Source organism: Salvelinus fontinalis, chromosome 6 (assembly GCF_029448725.1).
Source record: "Salvelinus fontinalis isolate EN_2023a chromosome 6, ASM2944872v1, whole genome shotgun sequence".
NCBI lineage: Eukaryota > Metazoa > Chordata > Actinopteri > Salmoniformes > Salmonidae > Salvelinus > Salvelinus fontinalis.
Genome location: NC_074670.1, coordinates 26,656,945 through 26,676,287, shown reverse-complemented (window position 1 = coordinate 26,676,287; position 19,343 = coordinate 26,656,945). Strand labels below are relative to the sequence as shown.

General features: G+C 40.2%; 1 protein-coding gene across 13 annotated transcripts in view; it reads right to left on the bottom strand.

Moving 5' to 3' along the window:
* LOC129857490 (ras/Rap GTPase-activating protein SynGAP-like) overlaps positions 1-19,343 on the bottom strand; it is a 110,559-nt gene that overhangs the window by 10,844 nt on the left and 80,372 nt on the right. For 10 of the 13 annotated variants that reach the window (XR_008759909.1, XM_055925809.1, XM_055925802.1 and 7 more), the window contains 3 exons: positions 11,865-12,047; positions 10,851-11,062; positions 5,055-5,136 (listed from right to left, as the gene is read on the bottom strand). Coding sequence is in view for 12 of the 13 variants with exons in the window: in XM_055925809.1 (XP_055781784.1) it covers positions 5,055-5,136; positions 10,851-11,062; positions 11,865-12,047 (477 nt within the window). In the remaining variant the exon portion in view is untranslated. Of the gene's footprint in view, positions 1-1,403; positions 1,466-5,054; positions 5,137-7,739; positions 9,978-10,850; positions 11,063-11,864; positions 12,048-19,343 lie in introns of those variants that run through there. The other 3 variants (XM_055925808.1, XM_055925804.1, XM_055925810.1) reach the window with 2 other exon arrangements.

Sequence of the window (19,343 nt, the reverse complement as noted above, 5' to 3'; positions counted from 1 at the left end):
CCCCTTCTCCCCCGATTGCTCAGTTTGGCCGGGCGGCCAGCACTAGGAAGAGTCTTGGTGGGTCCAAACTTCTTCCATTTAAGACTGTGTTCTTGGGAACTTCAATGCTACAGAAATGTTTTGGTACTTTCCCCAGACTTGTGCCTCGACACAATCCTGTCTCGGAGCTATACGGACAATTCCTTCAACTTCAAGGCTTGGTTTTTTCTCTGACATGTACTGTCAACTGTGGGACCTTATATAGACGGGTGTGTGCCTTTCCAAATCATGTCCAATCAATAGAATTTACCACAGGTGGACTCCAATCAAGTTGTAGAAACATCTCAAGGATGCTCAATGGAAACAGGATGCACCTGAGCTCAATTTCGAGTCTCATAGCAAAGGGTCTGAACACTTATGTAAAGTTTTTAATGTTTTGAATGTTTTATAAATTTGCACAAATGTCTAAAAACCTGTTTTCGCTTTGTCATTATGGGGTATTTTGTGCAGATTGCTGAGCATTTAAAAAAAAAAATATATTTTAAATTAAGGCTGTAATGTAACAAAATGTAGAAAAGGTCAAGAGGTCTGAATACTTTCCAAAGGCACTGTCCAGCCTGGCCTCATAGACTAGATGTAAAAGTTAACAAAAATCTGGTACACTCAATTTAGTATGTTATGTTATGTTTGGTATGGTTACATCAGGCCGAAGGTTACTTAAGGCAAAAATTAAAGGAGCGTAGTTGGTCGGGGCGGATGGTTGAGCATATAGCTACTTTGCAACTACATAGCATGTTAGCTAACCCTTCCCCTAGCCCTTTCACCTAACTCCTGACCTTAACCTTAACCCCTAGCCTAGCTACCATTAGCCACCTAGCTAACATTAGAGTTAGCCACCTAGCCACCTACGTAACGTTAGCCACAACAAACTGGAATTCTTAACATATCATACATATTGCAAATTTGTAGCATATTTTATGAATTGTAATATATCATACGAAATGGATGATGGACATCCACATATTAATACATGCCATACCAAACATAACAATCATACTAATTTGAGTGTCCCAGATTTTGGTTTACTATGTTATGTCTACCCCTGACTCTGGGTTGACATTTCAGCTCCAGCATTTATTGATTTTCTATTACAGTAAAGCTCGACATTATTCAAATCGCTGTTGACAAAATCAAAATAACCTAAATAATGTGAACATTAGGTAAAGAAAGAAAAACTATTGCTGTTGATAATACGTGCAAATTTCTGTATAAGACATGTCTGTGTAAGTCAAGAACTGCTTCTGTTGGTGCTGCATACGGTCAATGACGCACATACAGTACAGTGGAGGAGTCAAAGTGAAGAGGCAGAATGTATGGATGGAGAGAGGCAGTACCACTGAAGTGTATGCTGGTTGGTTTATTACCTTTGTACTCGGGGTGGGACGGGCGCGAGACGGGGCTGCACTAGGATGGATTGGCGCCTCCCCTAAGAGAAATCACCGTATCTCATCAACACAGGAGAAGAGGAGAGGAACGATAGAGAAAAGGAGGAGAGGAGAGGCTAGGCATGTGTGCACTGAAGAAATTAAAAGGTAGAAGTTGGGTGTCGAGGGTTGAGGAGCATTGGGGATACTCAACGCCCACAGGACACACACAAACACAAAGGAACGCACACCACATTCGCGCCAACACAAACCCAGCAGCCTGAAAGCACAAGAGGGCCCAACATGTCAACCAAGTCTGCATGCTGAGGAAGCAAACCAAGGCTGTTGATACACACATGCAGCAGTAAAGAGGGTTCGTAGCCATCTTGTGCAAGCCAGAACGTGAGGCAGCTTTATGTACAAGTACACCCTCTGGACATGATGCTACTCTATCGCAGGGCCATAGCCCCCGACCTATCTCCTTAATGCTGAGCCAAGCAGAGACACATTGGGTCCCGTTTTTAGTCTTTGTAATGACTCGGCCGGGGATTGAACTTCCGACCTTCCAATCTCAGGGCGGACACTAACAACAAGGCCACTGAGTTGGTTTAGCAGTAAAGATAGCTGCATTTTAAATTAAGCTAAATGTCATTCATTGATCCAAAGACTGAAAAGTCTTGTCCAGAAAAATGGTATCTCTGATCTCCTCTGAAGCTGAGGGGTTAGAAGTTGAGGCAAAAGGTGATGCAGTAATCATTGGCAAAAATATTAAACACCACTATTACTGCAACAAGGAATAAATAGTATTAAAAAACAGAGTTAAACAATATAAATATGCATACACATGTAAAAAAGGTTGAATGACACATAACACACTTAAAGACATATAAGGTTATAGAGACAGTAGATAACTGATGTGATAGAGATAACCATGTAAAGTGAGACATGCATTATATTCACAATGATGCATGGAACATACAACATTAAGTTGGAGAGGATATGTACAGTACAACATCCAAATTATGATTTATTTGTTATGAGTCATTACAAGGACAGGTTGATCTACTGTACTTTCAAGAGTGCTACCACTAGTTGCTGCCTACAGGTGTAATATCTTAATTGGACCAGTTTCTCACAACAGGAAAAGAATCCTGCACCAACAGGAATGTGGATAATAATTAATGGATATGTTTGTAGGGGTTGATATATTTTTCAATAGGGCAAATCAAGTCAAACATTTTAAAGTGGAAATTACAAACGTTAGAAGCTTTTTAAACCCTCAAATATAACAAGTTTGCATTTCCTGCTGAACAGGAAAATTCTCTGTTACAACAGATCAAATTAAGATAGAACATTTGTATAAACAGTAGTAATAAAAACTCAAGCAATATTATTAAATTAACTCAATCAAGTTTGACAATGAAATCCCATTAAAACCAGATATTTACTAGAGAGGGGGTGGAGGTATTCTCAACATAATGCTTTGTGAATATGAATCCACAAATTCCACGTAAAAAGCTGAAAGCCGAGTGAACTGCCCACTGTTGGGGTAATAAAGATAACGTGAACCCTATGAGTCACCGACACCCCCACCTAGACACCCAGCATTAAACACCTGTTGCTGCCATGGCGATGGACAAGTGATTGTATGGTAGCCAGCTCACTGCAAATAATGACAGATATTGGAAACGCAATCATTAAAACATGCCGACGTGCTCTGCTTGGGCATAGCCATGATGGGAATGTAATGGTACGCAAACAATTGGCCCACAACAATTTATGGCTTCCTTTTATAATCTTCTTGACTGTAACCTTCAGAGCAATGGAGATACACAGAAATGTTCGTGTGGTTGCATGATAATGGACAATTAACATGAGAAAAAATAAAACTTGGGTGGAAGCATGACATGGAAATAATGAATGTCATCAGAAGTTCCATGTTGGACTGCTGTGATTTAATACTGTGTCTAGGAAGAGACCCAAACAGATTCATGTTGGATAGCAAATCTGCCTCTTTCAGCTTGGAAACAAAACCAATATCAAGATGGATGCCCAGCCTTGAACGCTCCTACGACCACTTGGGAAGAGCTACTCAAACTATATCTCTCAGCCCTCAGAAAGAACCAATAGATTCCGATTCCAATGCCGTGTGAGGCTGTAGGCCAAGTCTACCATGACACTCCCTCAACTACATGTCAACCACAGACTGGCCACGTTCGACCGAGTGGAAACAGTGCGAGCGCAAAACTCTGGTCTGCTGCTTGTCTGGCAACTGAACACACCGCCATGCATCGCTGGATGGCTTTACCCCCTTTCAACCACAGTTTCTAAGCCTTTCTGGCTAATCTCTCCCTCCCTCCCTCACCCTCCCTCACCCTCTCTCTCCCTCACTGGGGGAGCTGTGTACTGAATGGAGAAATAACAGGAGAGACGCATTGGATCACTGCTCATTCGAGGAAGCGTGGCTGAAGCCCTGACTGTTCGACACCTTGCAGGGGTGCTACATTCAGCTTCATTCTTATCTGGGACATAGCGGGAGCACTGTCTGTTCACACCGCTCAAACTTTCTGCTTCTGTTTTTATCTCTGCATGTCAGAAAATGTCTGTTGCCTCTTTGAGTCTGATTTGACTCGGATTGGGATAAAGAAGTTTGGATTGGGGAAGTAGCTGGGTGAGACTCAGTGAAGCTTGAGCGTACATGTGTCATGTTGTTTGCAAGAGACATTGTGGTTTGACACATACTCACTCTCTCTCGCACGCTCTTTTGAACACACACACACACACACACACACACACACACACACACACACACACACACACACACACACACACACACACACACACAGAGAGAGAAATCAGGCATGTCTTTGCAGCATGACTCATGATTGAGGGTGGGCTTGACCGGTGCTCAGTCTGAATAATCGGGATGAAGGAGTTTGGATTGGGGAAGCGGTTGGGTGGGACTCATCTTCTGGTGGAACAGGGATTTGATTTAAATGAATGAAAGAAGCTTGAGCATACATCTGTGATGTCGTTTGCAAGAGACATTGGGGTTTGACACACTCTGTCTCTTTCACACACACACACACACACACACACTGAAAGCTGGTATGTCTTTGCAGCATGACTCATGATTGAGGGCGGGCCTGACGAGTTTGATAGGAGATGAGTGGCTGGCTAAAAGCATGGACCGAGAGACATTGAGTGTGGATGCTGGAGACGTTGTCGGCCTGACAAATTAACTCATCCTCAGGACCAAAACTGTTCAATAGTCGTGTATTATGTTTTGCATTTGTGTTGGACTGGTAATACAACTTGACTTAATACATATAGTTCACACAAAGTTTATAGACGTGTCTGAGATGTACAGTTATCACAGACGCTGATTTGATTACAACCCGGATGTGGTCAGACAGAATATAAACAGATTGATTGAGAGACAGACACAAGATGTAAACAGACGTTATTTGACCTTCAAAGCACCTAAACGGATTGACAGACAAATGACAGTCTCACCCAAACCCAAGGACTTGTCTAGACAAAATAAAGGGACAAATCAACAAAGAGATGAAAACAACATAGAGAAGGATAGAGAGATAAAGACACAGGCCATCCTACAGACATGGCGACCGGAAGAAGAAAATCACAGACCTGATCGGCGAAGACCCTAACGTTAGCTTTCGGCGGCTCAACCACGGCTCCTCCCCTTATCTCATCCTCCACAGCCATAAGTCTGAGAGTGAGAGTGATAGAGAGAGAGAGAGAGAGAGAGAGAGAGAGAGAGAGAGAGAGAGAGAGAGAGAGAGAGAGAAAGAGAGAGAGTTCAAACAGTTGTGAGAGAATTGTGAGTTAACTAGACACTAAGTAGCTAAGTGTAATGCGTAAGGCTTATAAAGACTGTCCAGGTGCAAGCTGGATCTGTCATTGCCCTGAAAAACGTTGATTTGTCAATTATACCCATTACCTGGTCTATAGTAGTGTTGTTAAAACCTCTGGTAGCCAAATTATAATCTATTCAACCAATGCTGTAACTGTTTAACATACACTGCTCTGGTAATACGAGGAAGCATTTTTGAGGCAGTTGAAGTGCATATTTCCATGTTCCCCAAGAGATTCACCATGATGTGTCTGTCCAATTCAGGGTGTTTTCCAATGTAATCATGCCTAATGATGTCTAGATTGTGGTGTTTTGCCGTCATCGTGTTCTGAATGGGGTTTAATTAGCAATACATCCTCATCCTCATGGAATAGTTGAACTGACACAACATGATACAGATTCCAAATCCTTGTTATAACAATTTCAAAGAGTCGTCTTGCAGGGATATTTGGAAGCTTATTGCTACAGTCTCCAAAGGATATTTTTCTTGCCTTGCAAATTCACATTTCAACACGATTACTCAGCATCAGAATTATTTTCCAGAGAAGGGAACATGGATCATTAAATACTTGCCTCTGGAATTTCAAGATCAGGGTCATTCAAGGCAATGGTTCTGATATTTTCTTCAGACACAAAAGGTGAAGGATGAATTAAAAGTCTGCAATCATGAAGTCAAATCCAAGATGGCGATCAGCTGTTTGGTGATGGAGATTCAATGAACAAGGGTACATATGACATCCTAACTCCTACCTGGTCAATATTTCTGAGGTAATGAAATTCTTCTGCTCTGCTCATTATAGATTTCATTGTCTTCAATCTTATCACATCTACTTTCCGCCTGAATGACATGGTTGTTTTCATTTAACGTCATACAGAAAAGCTGTGAAAAATTGCTGACAAAGTGGATGAACTTCAGAGTGTTAAACTCCTGAGATGAACAGAATGCTGAGAGGACTAATTACACAAAAGGAATGACTCATTTTAATACAGTGCCTTCAAGAAGTATTCACACCCCTTGACTTTTTCCACATTTAAAATGGATTACATTGAGATTGTGTGTCACTGGCTGGGGTTACCCCATAATGCTCCATAATGTCAAAGTGGAATTATGTTTTTAAAAATGAAAAGCTGAAATGTCTTGAGTCAATAAGTATTCAACCCCTTCGCTATGGCAAGCCTAAATAAGTTCAGGAGTAAAAATGTGCTTAAGAAGTCACATAATAAGTTATATGGACTCACAATGTGCAATAATAGTGATTAACTAGATTTTTGAATGACTACCTCATCTCTGTACCCCACACATACAGATAATTGTAAGGTCCCTCAGTCGAGCAGTGAATTTCAAACACAGATTCAACCACAAAGACCAGGGAGGTTTTGCAATGCCTCACAAAGAGGGGCACCTATTGGTATATGGTTAAAAAAAGCAGACATTGAATATCTCTTTGAGCATGGTTAAGTTATTATTACACTTGGATGGTGTATCAATATACCCCGTCACTACAAAGATACTTCCTAACTCAGTTGCCAGAGAGGAAGGAAACCGCTCAGGGATTTCACGATGAGGCCAACAGTGACTTTAAAACAGTTATAGTTTTGTGATAAAACAGTTATAGACTGTGATAAGCAAACACTGCGACTGGATCAACAACATACAATAAAACTGCAAAAAAATGTGGCGAAGAAATTAACAAGGCAAATATACACGGGAGTTGCTTACCAAGACAGCATTGAATGTTCCTGAATGGCCTAGTTACATTTTTGACTTAAATTGACTTGGAAATGTATGGCAAGACTTCAAAATGGCTGTCTATCAATAATCAACAACCAGCTTGACAGAGCTTGAAAAATTGTTATAATAATGTGCAAATGTTGTACAATCCAGGTGTGCAAAGCTCTTAGAGACTTACCCAGAAAGACTCACAGTGGTAATCGATGCCAAAGGTGACTCTAACATACAGTATTTTGACTCAGGGTTGTGAATACTTATGTAAATGACATATTTCTGTATTTCAATAAAATTGCTAAAATTAAAAAAAACATGTTTTCATTTTGTCATTATTGTGTGTAGATGGGTGAGATTTTTTTTTTAATCCATTTTTAATTCAGGATGTAACACAACAAAATGTGGAATAAGTCAAGGGGTATGAATACTTTCTGAAGAAACTGTATAGGACATTGTGCAGTGGCAACATAGAAAGTGAGGACCAGACAGCCAATGTGATTGGTGCAAAAACTGAGCCAATAAGATAAGCTAAAAACAGAAATAGCACAGATTTTAGTCAAACTATTCCAAAATGAGTGGTTGGTTTGGACAGAGGATAACATATCACCCATTGTCATTTGCCACCATAATCAAGCTGTCGCAATTCCGCAGAGAAAGCATTCTCTGAATATCTTTATGCTTAACATACAACTAAATTGATGCTTAACATTAATAAATAATGAAAATCCACAGGTGAAGTTTCAAACATTGGTGTTAGATGTTTTATTACATAAATAATGTACAGGGATTTATTTGACAAAAATAAGAAAGGGAAAAGGAATCAAACGTACGCACTGACTGAAACATTGGCACTGGTCTAAGAAACAATGAAATGTAACATGAGTATACAGTAGAATTCTAAAAAAGGCAGACAGTGATTCACATGGGTGATATGTACCAAACCTAAGCCTGTATATCTATTTACTTCAAGTTCAAGTAGTGTACTTGTCAGGTCAAGTCTTACATGCAGTCAAAACAATGTGGGTATTTGTCAATATGAGGTCAGGGACAGGTCATGATATCTGACTTGTCTGTTACATAGAAATAAGGCAGGCGATTGGGTGAGTCAAAGGTCACATGTAGTCAATTGTATGTACATCAACAGTAAACCCTCACTATGTGCTGCTATTTGCCATGTCAATCCAAATGACTTTATTGCACAGTGACAAGTTATATCTCTATGAAAACTTTCAAAGTAATACTGATGTAATATTATACATCTATACAGACTACCAATATTATGCTTGCTACAATGCCAAAAGAGGAGCAATCTTATGATAGTGAACAATTCTTGTTCCACATCGTATCTCAAAAAATTATTCCCTCAAAGCTAACTTTAGCAAACAACGACCCCATTTACCCTTCGGTTTCCTATGACTTACTGCAGATCAAAACTTAAACCAACGACATAGAGCAAAATTATAACAGAAATAAATCTTAACACTTTAGATAAATGGCACCAATATCCATCTGGCTACACTATTAACATTTTTGTTCAAATACACTATACAGCCATGTGTAAGTTAAAGATATAAGTTATAAACTATTTTGTACAGTACTGCATATGCTGTATCTATGGTATTTAGGGGTTTACAGGATCCATGGTCATACATGCAGAAGTCTCAATATAATTTATGTTGATATGGGTTCATTTGATACTGAATGGGACCTGAAAAAACCTTTAAGTGTATGAGTTCTGTATGTATGGTCATATGATAGATGTATCTATGCATGTAAGGTATACATACTCAATATCTTTGTGTGCCTGAATGTAGGCCTACATACATATATGTAATGCTTTTGTTCATAAATGCTAAACGTAATCTATTATTGCACATCTCGTAATGCTACAATATTGCTATTTCAATAGATTGAAATAGTTAATTACATTGGTAATATCATAACAAAATGTACATATAGAATCTTAGAGTATCCTTATTGGTATGGCTGGTACAGTACTGGTACTTCAGTATGGTACTGATAACATTTAGATAAAGTGTGTTACTCTAGCGTGTTTGATATTCTTTGATATAATCTCATCTTTCATATTCCTCTTAAGAAACATAACTGCTAATCACAAAAAAAGGCTTTCAAAGAATATCTGAAGTCGTTTCGAAGAAGAATGGGGAATGAGATTTGAAAAGCAATGATAGAAGTTTGGGTTTTGTGAAATGTGGAATGTATGGTTAATTATCCTTTTGGAGGACAGTGGGTTTAACCACTTGAGCCATTGAAATTGCTTGAAACATACTCTCTACCATCAACAATAAAAAAAAAACGCTAATAGCATCTCATTCATTGACAGCATATGAATCTGTCTTAAAACCTCGCAGCCATCCACTACTTATAGAATCCTCTAGAATACCTTGTCAACTGTAACAATGCCAAAGGGGAAGGAGAACTTGTCATTTAGATACTAAATTAGGTTTACTCTGTGTTCTCTTTACACATCATAAGATAAGGAAATACTATCAAACTGTGGTCGCAGTTTGTAAAGATTGGTATTGTTCATCCTCATGTCAAGCTGTTATGGTGATGACAACAAGATGTCATGTACTACCTTAGTCTTTGATTCATGCATTTTTGATCAAAAACACCATTATGGCCTCATACTGTATAGGGCAGACAGAAGTCATGTGATGTCACCTTTCAGTCCCATATTGTGCTTTTCGATTCAATCTAGGTGAATCCCTCTCAGTTTACGGTTATCGGAATAAACACCACAGATGACGCAGGTAAACTACTGATGGAAAAAAACAAGCAGCATGTTTGATATACTGGCAATAAAATGGCTGCCAAATAGTGCAATAGCACAAAGGGCCTAAACATGTCTTTTGGGTTCTTTATGCACCAAGTTATGGGGTTATGGATGGGATTGGTTCCATTAAGTACAGCCAGGAACTGTCTCGGTCTTCATTCCATTTCTTCTTCCCTGGAATGGATTAAAAGTAGCAAAGTTCCCTGTGACACATATCTAACTATCAATTGCAGATTATTAGAAGTGGTGAACAAAAGCAGAACATTTACACAAATAGTTTCCTCTCTCAAGTCCCTTATCTCAAGTCAATTTGTCAACGTTAGTCAGAAGAATGTTCAATGAACATATTCCTACTGACTGGGTGAAAACCAATTGCCTAAGGTATCTGCATACAAACATGAATCATTCATATGAATGGTTTTCACTGTTGACCTCTCACCTTTCAAATGAATGTGCAGTTAGTTTGAAGCTGTCCCATTATATATATATATATATATATATATGGCTCCCGAGTGGCGCAGTGGTCTAAGGCATTGCAAGAGGTGTCACTACAGTCTCTGGTTCGAATCCAGGCTGTATCACATCTGGTTGGGATTGGGAGTCCCTTAGGACAGCGCACAATTGTCTGAGTTTGACCGGGGTAGGCCATCATTGCAAATAAGAATTTGTTATTAACTGACTTGCCTAGTTAAATAAAAGTTACATTTAACTTTTTTTTAATTAAAATATCCCTACATACATTTGAGTGTGCAGGTTGAGGCCTCCCCATTATTTCTCCATACATTAATGTATCTATTTTATAACTATACATTATCTAGCCTCTCATATACTGTATATTCATCAATATTCCCCAGATGATTTCCAAAAATCAGCACCTGCCTAAGGAAGATTGTTGGATATTTCTTGGATAAATGTAATCAGACAATAGTTCTCAACAATACATTAATTAATTTTCTTCACTCCATTTTTGTTCTCTCTCCACACCTGTCTTCTCTTTTTAATCTCTACATCTCCATTCTCCTTCTCCTCCACCACCCCTCTTTTTACCTGTTGATTATTCCTTTAATTTGGGAGTCTTTCTCCACTTGCTGTTGCCGTAGCCTCCTCTCGCTGTCCTCCAGGCGACTCTGGTATTGTGAGAGGATCTTACTGGTCTGCTGCTCCTGGGAAAGGAGCCTCTTCTCATACTCCTCCAGCTTCCTGTGGGACATGATCAGTCGCTCCTTTAGGGAGTGGATCTCCTCCTCGTATTCCTTTACCTGAGACAGACAGAGAGAAGAGAACGCATTGGAAATAGAAAATGGTTGAGCAATTGTCATACACGTCGACAAGTCACCATGGAATATGGAGGCAACCACATTGTTGTCCAGTGTTCACTAAAGTCTAAGACACACAGTTTATCCCTTTTCACTTGCTCACTATGCACAAAGATCTAGATATGTCTGTTATAAAAATAACTCCAGAAGGGAATATATTGAAAAAAAAAATGGTACTGTTATTTGTACTGTTTTTTAGCAACACATGACTAAGCAACCAACAAATGTTTTGGGGGGTTGACTGAACACACCTTCACTCGGACAAAGGAATGTGGTAATGCGGTGTCTGAATGTGGTAATGCGGTCAAATATGAATATGCGAGCTAAAAGTTTGTTTATTTTCAATGACTCACTGTTGTTCAAGTTCATCCTCAGCTGTTTCTATCTAAATTATTCATAAATAAGTGTCTCGGTACCATCTGCTCTCCACTGATAGACTTGACTTGCACATCCCTGACATCTGCACTGTGCATTAAGAAGGAGATATGACTCAGATCAGTGTTACGGTTCTCTAGTCTCACAGTTTGCTGCTGAATATGCTGCTAAGTCGAATTCTGCATTCTTTTGAGGCATCGTTTTGTTACTGTCGATTTCCTAGAAGATTGGGATTTCAATGCCAAAGCTACAGTATATTGTTAAGACAATTATCTACTGTTTTTTATATAAACACATACACATTGAAAATGTCAGATTTAGGCTACCATTCTTTGTATTGCAAAAGCTGTGGTGGGAGAGATGTATCTACCCTGTCTAAGCGAGACTCATCCATGCTTTTGGAGTACTCCTTCAGCTTGAACTCCTCGCGGTCGATGCGGTTAGCCTCAAGAGTAATGTCAGCGGAGAGGTGAGGCATGTTGGAGACCCAGGCGACTGTTCTCTCATTGGCCGGGGTCGGGGGGTTAAGAGTCGAAGGCGACTGGCCTGAACCCTGGGGAAAAAGACAAAAAGCAGATATGAAGAATATGTACTAGTACTAGCAGTGGCGTGTATTCGTGGGTGCCAAGGGAAGCCAGGCTTTCACCAAAAATTGAACAAGAAAAGATTAAATCATTTATCTTTCGTCTCTCTGTGTTTCATAATTATCCTTCAATTCGCAAGAGGCTGAATATATCTCACTGGAGAAAGCATCCGAGCGAGCAAAACACTGCCCCTCTGTCTCTGTATGTGTAGGCCATCTATCTGATGCTGTCTGGGCCAAAAGAGTATGACATTGTTGCCGGACATAGCATTGAATGTAAGAGAAGCGAACGAGCATTTGGCTTTCCTTGATTAAAAAAAAGTATTAAATAATAGCCAATCAGCGTTGCGCTAAACTGAGTGAGCTCAACTGTGAATGGTCCTGGCGCATAAAATATAAATGTCAAGGGAAGCCAGTTTGGACTTGGCATCACTCCTATCAAATCGCATTGAGAAACAACTTGAATTGGTGAATCTCATTGTGTAGTTGTCCTCCGGTGGCTAGCTATCTAAATAAAGTTGGCCCTTTCCTAAATTGGCCATGGGTGGAGATAGGGATTTGGACTTGTGGTTTTACTTAATTCTCCGAACTGGCCAATGTTTATAACGGCAATTCTGATCCAACTATTAATTCATACATTGTGCCCCTGGCCTGAGAGGATGGAAGTTCAGTATGTATCTAAATGTAGAAGGCTAATGTTAACTAGCTAATGTTGATCATGAAAGAAAGTTAGGCTAGCGAGCAAGCATTTTAGCCAGGTAGCCTAGGACAACAAAAAATAAAAGCGTGTACTGTATGACAGAGTGATAGACTATTTTATCAACATGAAAGAGAGGAGGATGGCATTGGCCTTTCTCTTCAAGTAGGGTGATGTCACGACTTCCACCGAAGTTGTTCCCTCTCCTTGTTCGGGCGGCGTTCGGCGGTCGACGTCACCGGCTTTCTAGCCGCCACCAATCCATGTTTCATTTTCCCTTTTGTTTTGTCTGTTTACACACCTGGTTCCCATCGCATAATTATGTTCCTTATTTAACCCTCTGGTTTCCCTTTCTGTTTTGTGCGTGATTGTCTTTCGTGTGTTGGAGTTCGATGTCCTGTTTTAATACGCGATTTTTGTTACGTTCTTGTTTTGAGTAAATACAGTGTTTTTTACTCTTACCTGTGTCCTGCGCCTGACTCCTTCACTATCTTCTAGATAGACTCTGACAGGTGAGTCAACATGTGTTTTAGACTTGCACAAACTCGCATGCACCCACACGTACACACAGGAATCATAAACATGGACAGCCATATTATATTTAGCCTACGTTGATTGGACTAAATTGTTTTTGGTATCTTTTAGTTGTCACTGTAGTAAACAAAGCATAGGTGATATTGAAATGTTTTATCTCAATCTCTTCATTCAAAGACTCAATCGGGGACACTCTTACTGACAGTTGTGGTTGCTTTGCGTGATGTATTGTCTCTACCTTCTTTCCCTTTGTGCTGTTGTCTGTGCCCAATAATGTTTGTACCATGTTTTGTGCTGCTACCATGTTGTTGTCATGTTGTGTTGCTACCATGCTGTGTTGTCATGTGTTGCTGCCTTGCTATGTTGTTGTCTTAGGGCTATCTTTATGTAGTGTTGTCTCTCTTGTCGTAATGTGTGTGTATATATATATATATATATATATATATATATATATATATATATATATATATATATATATATATAGTTGAAGTCAGAAGTTTACATACACCTTAGCCAAATACATTTGAACTCAGTTTTTCACAATTCCTGACATTTAATCCTAGTAAAAATGCCCTGTCTTAGGTCAGTCAGGATCATCACTTTATTTTAAGAATGTGAAATGTTAGAATAATAGTAAAGATAATTATTTATTTCAACTTTTATTCACGTTCAAATATTTTTTATTGAACACACACAAGAATGGTGTATAGGTATAAAAGACAAGTATACAATTCTTATCTAAACATAAAAGAGCAGACAGAAACAACAAGACCCAGAGTTCTGGGTACAAAACAAATAATACAAAACACGACAGAGAACAACAGGTAGAAAGAGGGTAGATGTCACCCCCAACTTATTCTCCCCCTTTATCCCCCCCTTATTCCCCCCTATTCCCCTCCTGACTGCTCGGGTGGCGGGGCCAGCACATGCTGCCCAAAGGTAAATTAAAATATTACAATTGAGAGTGTGTTAAGATGTACAAATTCCCAGCGCCGACTGGTCCAAATAAGAGAGGAAAGGCTGCCAGATTTCATCAAATGTTGATAATTTATTGTTCAGAATATATCTAATTCTTTCTAAGTGTACAGTGTTTGCCAATTCGCTGAGCCATAATTTGGTAGAGGGCGCTTCCCTCCTTTTCCAAAACAAGATTCATTTTTTTGCCGAAATGAGACTGTAAGAGATTAGTTGTTTTTGGGGGTTGGTTAATCCGTTTAGGGAATCAGACACTCCCAGGATTATCAGAAGCGGGTCTGGGTCTATTGAAGTCTCCAGAACTTCAGAAAGGATCCTAAAAATTCCACACCAATAACCATACAAGCTAGAGCATAGTGCAAAGCAGTGGAGTGGTGTACCCTGCGCAGCCTGACATTTATCACACATAGGGGATGTATCAGGAAATATCCTATGCAGTTTGGTTTTGGAATAGTGTAATCTGTGTAATACCTTGAATTGTATGAGACGATGTCTGGAGTTAATGGAGCATGTGTGGATATACTCCAAGCTGTCTTCCCAGTCTGCCACAGAAATGTCAGGCCCTAGTTCTTCCTCCCATTTTGTCTTAATGGCATCTGTAGAAGGTGTGCTAACAGATTGAAAAGCATCATATAGACGAGATATCAGTTTGTCTGAGGTGGGGCATATTTTTATGCATCCGTCAAACATGGAAGGTTTAGCATTCCCAAATGTTGGGAGGTGTTTTCTAACAGTCTCTAATTTGTAGGTATCTGAAAAAGTTACTTCTGGGAAGATTATAAGTTTCCCTCAGCAACTCAAAGGAAGCAAAGGTCCCTTCTATATATAAATCCCCTATGGTACATATCCCTAACTCTCCCCATCGCTCAAAAGTGTTATCAAGGTTAGAGGGGGCAAAGCAGGGATTCCTGGCAACCAATGATATTGGTCTAAGCTCAAAGTGGATTTGATTCCAGATTCGGACTGTGCTATGTATAATAGGATTGTTACGATAAAGTGACATCTCCAGATTGACAGGCGACAAAATCACAGCGCCACTGTGCTATGTATAATAGGATTGTTACGATAAAGTGACATCTCCAGATTGACAGGCGACAAAATCACAGCACCAATAGAGAAGGGGTGACACTCCTCCCGCTCCATACAAAGCCAGCTGGATGACGGAGGTGCGTCATCCAGGAAAAACGTAACAGCACGGAGGTTAGCGGCCCAATAGTAAAATATAAAATTTGGGAGAGACAATCCTCCTTCCATCTTGGATTTACAGACGTGTTTTTTACCTATCCTGTGTGTTTTATAATCCCAGATGAAAGGATTGATAATTGAGTCCAGTTGTTTATGAAAGGATTTAGGTATGAATACTGGGATGTTCTGGTATAGGTAGAGCAGTTGTGTGAGGAAGACCATTTTAATGGCATTAATTCTTCCAAGCAGAGCCTTGAGGTTTTGCATCAGAGAGGGGAAATTCTCTTTAAATAGTGAGGAGTATTGTTTGGTAACTACTTTTCTGAAAATAACTTAACTGGAAGATGTTCTAGCCAAGAGGTGTTTTGCAACCGTTTGGGCATTAATTTGCTCTTGTTCCAATTTATTCTGTATCCTGAGAAGGTACCAAACAAATGAATCACATCAAGAATAGCTGAAATACTAGCTTGGTGTTCTGTTACATAGAGGAGAATGTCATCTGCGTATAGGGAAATCTTATTTAGAGTATCTTTAGTATTATAGCCGTGCATTGCATGAGATCTGATCGCCTGAGCGAGAGGTTCAATAATTAGGGCGAAGAGCATAGGCGACAGCGTACAACCCTGCCTTGTCCCTCTTTAACAGGCATACACAAATAGGAGAGAAACATAGAAAAATTAAAATAATAAACATTGTCTGGCCGATGCAAAAAAAAGCATGGCGCCACCTCGAACAAGAGGTAAAACAAAAATAAAATCCCAACTATACGTTCACCTCTCACTATCCTAGAACTTCTACTAACAAATGAACTGAGGAGGCTCCCGCAAATAAAGTGTTCAATAAGCATCTAATAAACCTAAACAGAATAAGTTGCAACTTAAACATATTGCGCACTTAAGCGTCATCTTGGGTCAATCCCTGAGATAAGCAAGATATAGCATCATAAGATTATATTGCTAAGCAATGCCGGTCTAAACATAAACCATCAGCAATCGACTTAGACAGCAGTACATTTACATATTGTGGGTTAGGAGATCGGAACAAGGATTTTGCTAAATTAAACGTACCCCCAATCAAAATATATATATATATATATATATATATATATATATATATATATACACACACATACACAAAAATAAATATGTACATATATATATACAAAAATATATTTTTAAATGTATACATATATATATATATAGATACATACACACACACGTCTACATACACAAACATTCATACCCCAGAATAATAATCTACACTAATTTAAAATATACACATACATAATAATACTAAAATGCTAAGAGATAAAATAATAATAAAGTACAAATAATAATTAATGTACACACACCTACACAGACACAAGCACCACAGAGGGCTGGTGGGAATCTAATCGGGGGAGCGGCCCACGGCTATGACAAAGGCAGAACGGCACAAAACATCAACTTGCTATCCAGGTGTCTGCCCCTTCCCAACCATCACCCCCAGTCCCCTGCAAGCAATACATAAATGGTATGGTAATAAGAATAATGTAAGAATTGAAAATAAATAACGAAACAAAACTAAAAAAATGGGGGAATATAAGTATATCCATCCGAAAGTGTCAATGATCAAACCTGGAAGGCCACCCAAACAGGCATCGCTCTGAACCCAGCCGGAATGAAAGTGAAACTAACGTTAAATGAGAGCTCTGACCTCCCTCCATTGGTCGGCTCAGCGTCTTACATGTTCGGTAGCCCTTGCTGAGACCGTTTAATACGGTTTCACCCGTTATGGTATAGTGTGGATTCGAGTCCATGAGCAGACCCTAACACATAATGACAAGGCACCCGTACGGGGGATTGGTGTATATTCCCTGGATAAACTTATCTGCGTCCAAAACAGAGGAGACCAAATCTTCTCACTGGAAGGCGGGGTAATTCTGAGTCTTGCAGGGAAGAGCAAGGCTGGGCGAAGATGGAGTTTGTAGAGTTTGGTCATGACATCTCTGTAGTCGGCGCGATGCTTTGCCACATCGGGCGCATAATCCTCATAGACACGGAAGGGGTGCCCTTTATGTAACAGGTTACCCCTCATTCGAGCCTCGCGCAGGAAAAGATCCTTGGTCTTGAAACTGTGACAACAGATGATTACTGGACGAGGACGTTGGCCCGGTCCAGGCACTGGGACAAGGGCGCGATGTGCACGGTCCAGCTGGGGATCTGAAGCCGAAACATCCGATCCCATTGCATCCCTCAATAGCTTGGCGAAGAAGTCGGTGGAGTGAGAGCCAGCCTCCACCCCCTCTGCCAGACCAACAACGCGAAGGTTATGACGTTTGGATCGGCCCTCCAGGTCGACCACTTTCACAGAAAGCCTCTGCACCCTATCCTGCAATGACGTGCATAGCTTCTCTAACTTGTCGATCCTACCAGCGTTGAATTCAGAAGCTTTCTCAAGATCCACAATATTCTGGCCCTGCGAAGCGACCGTTCAAATGGTGCTCTCGATTTTGGTGTCCAGTTCAGCAATAGTAGCCTTAAGATCCTCAGCTATAGCAACACGTAGTTCTCCCAAAGCCCGGGTAAGTTCTGTGTCACATTGTTATCTGTGCCTTCCGCCATGTCTGTCTGGTTGTTTGGTGGGGAGTAGGCCTCCGATGTGGATTTATTGTCCTTTGGTCGCTTATTACTCGGCATTTTCACATAGAAAGTTACAATATTGTATTAGAAAGAAACGTTTGTTGTAAAAACTGCCATAAAGTAGGTTAAGTTAGATTATTTCGCAAAAAAGTTGCAGGAGCCTCTCACACACAGCCGTTCACTCCGACATGCTAGCTCCGCCCCCCAACTTTTATTTATTTCATCACATTCCCAGTGGGTCAGAAGTTTACATACACTCAATTAGCTGGTGTAACTGAGTCAGGGTTGTAGGCCTCCTTGCTCGCCTACGCTTTTTCAATTCTGCCCACAAATTTCCTATAGGATTGAGGTCAGGGCTTTTTGATGGCCACTCCAATAACCTTGACTTTGTTGTCATTTTGCCACAACTTTGGAATTATGCTTGGGGTCATTGTTCATTTGGAAGACCCATTTGCGACCAAGCTTTAACTTCTTGACTGATGTCTTGAGATGTTGCTTCAATATATCCACATAATTTTCCTCCCTCATGATGCCATCTATTTTGTGAAGTGCACTAGTCCCTCTTGCAGCAAAGCACCCCCACAAGATGATGCTGCCACCACCGTGCTTCACGGTTGGGATGGTGTTCTTCGGCTTGCAAGCCTCCCCCTTTTTCCTCCAAATATAATGATGGTCATTATGGCCAAACTGTTTTACTTTTTGTTTCATCAGACCAGAGAACTTTTCTCCAAAAAGTACAATCTTTGTCCCCATGTGCAGATGCAAACCTTATTCTGGCTTTTTTAATGGCGGTTTTGGAGCAGTGGTTTCTTCCTTGCTGAGCGGCCTTTCAGGTTATGCGATATAGGACTCATTTTACTGTGGATATAGATACTTTTGTACCTGTTTCCTCCAGCATCTTCACAAGGTCCTTTGCTGTTGTTCTATGATTGATTTGCACTTTTTGCACCAAAGTATGTTCATCTCTAGGAGACAGAACGCGTCTCCTTCCTGAGCGGTATGACGGCTGCGTGGTCCCATGGTGTTTATACTTGCATACTATTGTTTGTACAGATGAACGTGGTACATTCAGGCGTTTGGAAATTTCTCCCAAGGATGAATCAGACTTGTGGAGGTCTACAATTTTTTTCCTGAGGTCTTGGCTGATTTATTTTGATTTTCCCATGATGTCAAGCAAAGAGGCACTGAGTTCGAAGGTAGGCCTTGAAATACATCCACAGGTACACCTCCAATTGACTCAGATGATGTCAATTA